This window comes from Kryptolebias marmoratus, linkage group LG9 (assembly GCF_001649575.2).
Source record: "Kryptolebias marmoratus isolate JLee-2015 linkage group LG9, ASM164957v2, whole genome shotgun sequence".
In the NCBI taxonomy this organism is placed as follows: Eukaryota; Metazoa; Chordata; class Actinopteri; order Cyprinodontiformes; family Rivulidae; genus Kryptolebias; species Kryptolebias marmoratus.
The window spans coordinates 30113631-30117819 of record NC_051438.1 but is presented as its reverse complement, the minus strand read 5'-3'; the positions used below and the strand labels follow the sequence as shown (position 1 = coordinate 30117819).

At 46.4% G+C, this 4189-nt stretch overlaps 1 protein-coding gene across 1 annotated transcript in view; it reads right to left on the bottom strand.

Moving 5' to 3' along the window:
- The window catches only part of mgat4b (alpha-1,3-mannosyl-glycoprotein 4-beta-N-acetylglucosaminyltransferase B), a 47165-nt gene that overhangs the window by 20116 nt on the left and 22860 nt on the right, over window positions 1-4189 (bottom strand). The window contains exons 2-3 of the mRNA XM_037977516.1: window positions 660-839; window positions 276-419 (exon numbers count right to left, since the gene is read on the bottom strand). Of these exons, the coding sequence (XP_037833444.1) occupies window positions 276-419; window positions 660-839 (324 nt within the window). The remainder of the gene's footprint in view (window positions 1-275; window positions 420-659; window positions 840-4189) is intronic.

The window sequence follows — 4189 nt, the reverse complement described above, 5'->3', positions numbered from 1 at the left end:
GGAGGAGGTTCTGCTGGAGGAGGAGGTTCTGCTGCTGGAGGAGGAGGTTCTGCTGCTGAATGAGGAGGTTCTGCTGCTGGAGGAGGTTCTGCTGGAGGAGGAGGTTCTGCTGCTGGAGGAGGAGGTTCTGCTGGGTCAGCTCTGGTTCTGTTTTTACAGCCTATATTCTCAGCTCAGCATGGTTTACGTCAGCAGTTAGCTGTAAAAATAGACCTCAGACATGGCAGATCCGGCACACAGGAAGAAGTTGGTGATTAATGTGTGACGGACTTTACCTCCGGTTCTTCCCTGTCCCAGGTGCACGGCGGGCTGCAGGCTGTCCTCTCTGTTCAGCAGGTGAGGAAGATGATGGAAGATGGAGGGAAGCTGCAGCACGTTCTTACTGCTGCTGACGTTCCACAGCTTCAGCCTCGTCTCCTCTGAGGACACAAAGAGACCAGATCAGACCAGGTAGTCCAGGTGAGACCAAAAACTGGACAGGAAGGGTCAAACAAAGGCTGGTAATCCTTCCAGTATTTAGTTTGGTTCCTCTGCGACGGCAGCCATTAACAGATTAAAATGAACCACATTAATTCCATCATTTCTTAGAACTCGAACCACACAATAATCTTTGAAGCCAGATGTTATCAACAAGCAGTCGGCATCATGGTGGGACTGACCCGAGAGGCTGCTCCAGGTCCGGTTGATGTCTCTGAGCGCCTGCTTCTCAGCGATGGCCCTCTTTATCTCCTCCAGAACCAGGTTCAGCTCTTTGGAGCGCCTCAGGTTCTCCTGCTCGGCCGAGTGGAGGCGCTCCCTCAGTGCCAGGAACTCCCTCTGATAGATGTCGACCACATCCCCTGCAGAGGACACAGACAGCCGGGTCGTTACGGGTCTCTGAACCTGGTTGGTTTTACTGCCCGATGGAAGAAAGACGAAACGAAACCTCCAACCTTTCCTGTTCAGAGAGCAGGACACCAAACTCCAGCTGCACACAGCTGTAATTATTCCTCTCCAGCCTCATTAATGGAGAACAATAGACACATCTGTTTGGCTGATAAGTGAAGTGAATTTATGAGCGTGCACACTCCTCGCTGATGAGTTTTTAATGATGCTGCTGCCCAGTTATTTATCTGCTCTGATGAAATAATCTCCTTCCTGCAGCAGTCAGTCAGTTTAACTCTTGTTTCTGCACAACGGAGCAAACTCCAGGCTTTTCTGCAGCTAAAATCACAACAATCTGCATTTTAAATCCACTTATTTAAAATGAGCTGCAGCTTTAATTTGATTCAGACAAAAACAAGAAGAAGGAAAACAGCAAGTGAGAAAGATATAAATCCTCCTGACAGGACGTCCAGCAAGTGTTTCTGAAGAAGAAAATCTTCCTTCAGTTCGAGGCTGATCTGATTTTTATCAGCCTCTAAAATGATAAAACTCTAACCTGAAGTGAACAAAAACAACAGATTATAAAACACAAACCAAATGTTGAGTCTGAGAGAGAAAAACTGTGTTAACACAACGCCAGGATGGAAAGACATCAGCAATGACCTCACAGAAGCAAATTCTGTTCTTTTAGTTTTCTGAATGATGCAACAGTTTAGTTTACCTAAGATGAATAAAATTCACAGTATCATGAAAAGATATTCATAATTTCTCTAATATGAACAAGATTTAACAAACAGAACATTTAATGTTTTATTAAAATCTGCTTATCAAAACTATGATTGAGGAGTTTTTGAAAATAAAGCTCCTCTTGTGTGAGAGCAGGATGTAAATATCAGACGTGTGTGAAGAAAGATTTACATGAAAACTACTTTATACTGATGCTGATGAAGAGGAGGAGGAGGAGCAGGAGGAGGAGGAAGAGGAGGAGCAGGAGGAGGATGAGGAGGAGAAGGAGGAGCAGTTTTAGAGAGTCCTTCATCTGAGCTGAAGGGGGGCATTTTGTACCCAGCTGGGAGGTATGAGGTACGATTGAACCGAAGCAACTGAGCCACCAACATGTAGCTTCTCACACACACACACACACACACACACACACACACACACACACACACACACACACACACACACCTGCAGGATGACTCACAGTTCATGGTTCTGTGGTTCTTCAGCGAACAGTAGAAGGTCTTGGGGTGTAAATAAGACCTGCTCTTCCTTCAGATAATCGTTAGTCTGACGTGGATCCTGCTCCGTGGTTTAAAGGGCATTTCAGCTATTTTCTGCCCGTGAGTCTGATTGTTCACACTCGTTCACTGAGACCTTCACACAGCAGCTCAGGGGTTAAAGGTGTTTCATGAACATCAGAAGACTTTAGTTTAAAGTTAGAGCAAAGTGCAGAACTTTATATCACCATCCCCCGCTGGTGTACAGGAAGTGATGTACCACTAATATTATTAATAATAATTAAAGTTCTGATTGCAGATGGAAAATTCAGACTTCTGATTCATTTCTACAAACAACATGAATCACACGGAGCTAATCTGATACATTTAGAGAAAAGAAAGTAAATCTTCCCAATAAAAGCAGAATGTTTGACAGAAAAATGTTCCTGACTTTATGATTATTAATATTTTTGTAAATCAGCTCTTCATCCAGAAGTTTTATCAGAAAAAGTGTATTTTGAGTCTTTGATGTGGTTTTCTCAGACAGAACCAGAGTTCCTGTTTGCATGGCTGAACATCAGGGGCAGATTGGTCTAACGAGCTCCCTAACGAGCTCCCTAACGAGGGGCTCCCAGCTCTCTGGCCCCCGCATCATCCTCCCTCTTCACCCCCGCCTCCAGCAGATGGTGTTTAATCAGAGAGAGATAAACGAGATCATGACAACCGTCCGCTCTGCACTTTCAGCCAAATTAACGGCTACAGGAGCTGCAGAACCAGAGCTACAGCCTGAAAACCTTCAACAGAGAGGGGACAGGTCCAGGACAGGTCCAACAGGACGTCAGGGACAGGAACCTGCTGCTCAGGAGGATGAGGTCATCAGGAAATAAATCTGCTGAGTCAGCTGGACGTGGTGTCCGCTCATGATGGGCAAGCGGACAAAGGAGAAGAAACGACACGAGAACAGTTTAATGAAGAACCCAGACTGAGTCCTGCTCCAGAACCAGAAAAACAAAAGTCCAACCTGAACCGGCTGAGAGAGAGGAACGTCCTGGTTCTCCCGTTAGAGAACCAGGACGTTCCTCTCTGAGAACTTGGGTCGTTTCACTTCTTCCTTCTATAATCTGTTAAAGTGGTCCGGATCAGCAGGTCCGGATCAGCAGGTCTGGATCAACTGGTCCGGATCAGCAGGTCTGGATCAACTGGTCCGGATCAGCAGGTCCGGTTCAGCAGGTCCTGAAGGTCGATGAAGGTGTTCTTGGACTCGGAGCGGAACATCTGTTGTTGGACCTCAGAAAATGCTGACAGCCGATTTGTTCTTATTTTCCAGAATTAAACTGAAATGCAGAAATATTTGTTGTGTTTAAATGTTAATCTTCAGTTCTGATCACTTGAACAGAACCCTGAACTGGACTCTGAGGCTTTCTGGTCGTTTGTGTTCACAGAAACTGTTGTGGTGTTTATGGAGCCGCTCCTCACAGACGTTTGTTTGTGTCTCGGTTCTCCTCAGGTTCTAGAAGACCTCAGGTCCAAAAGTAACATCTTCTGATGAAAATGAAGCCGAGCCGGAGCTGCAGGTGGATTAATAATCCATCAGCTGCAATTAAATTTAGCCCCACTGTTCCTCCGAGCAGAGCTGAACTCAGCTGCACGGTGAGGTTTGGTGCTCAGAGCAGGGACAGACTTCTGTTGCCCAAAGGCTCCTCGGCAGCTTCTCACCTGATTCCTGGAAAACAGCAGCTGGAAAACAGCTGTCTGAGAAAAGAACAAGAAGGTGACGAAGTGTGATTGATTTAATCTGCTGCTGTGGAAGAAACCAATTATCTCATCTGCACACACACACACCCACACACACACACACACACACTCCCACACACACACTGGCAGGAAGCTCTGTGAAGAGTGTGAACACACTTGGCATGTCAAGGCTGGAGCGTCAGAACAATGACATCATCCTTCTTCCAGCAGAGTGTGTGTGTGTATGTGTGTGTGTGTGTGTGTGTGTGTGTGTGTGTGAAGGAGGATTTCTGGTTCACACACAGAGACCTGCGGAGCAACAGGAAGTGCTCAGACAGCTGCAGTAACCATGGTAACGGCGGCACGGATGC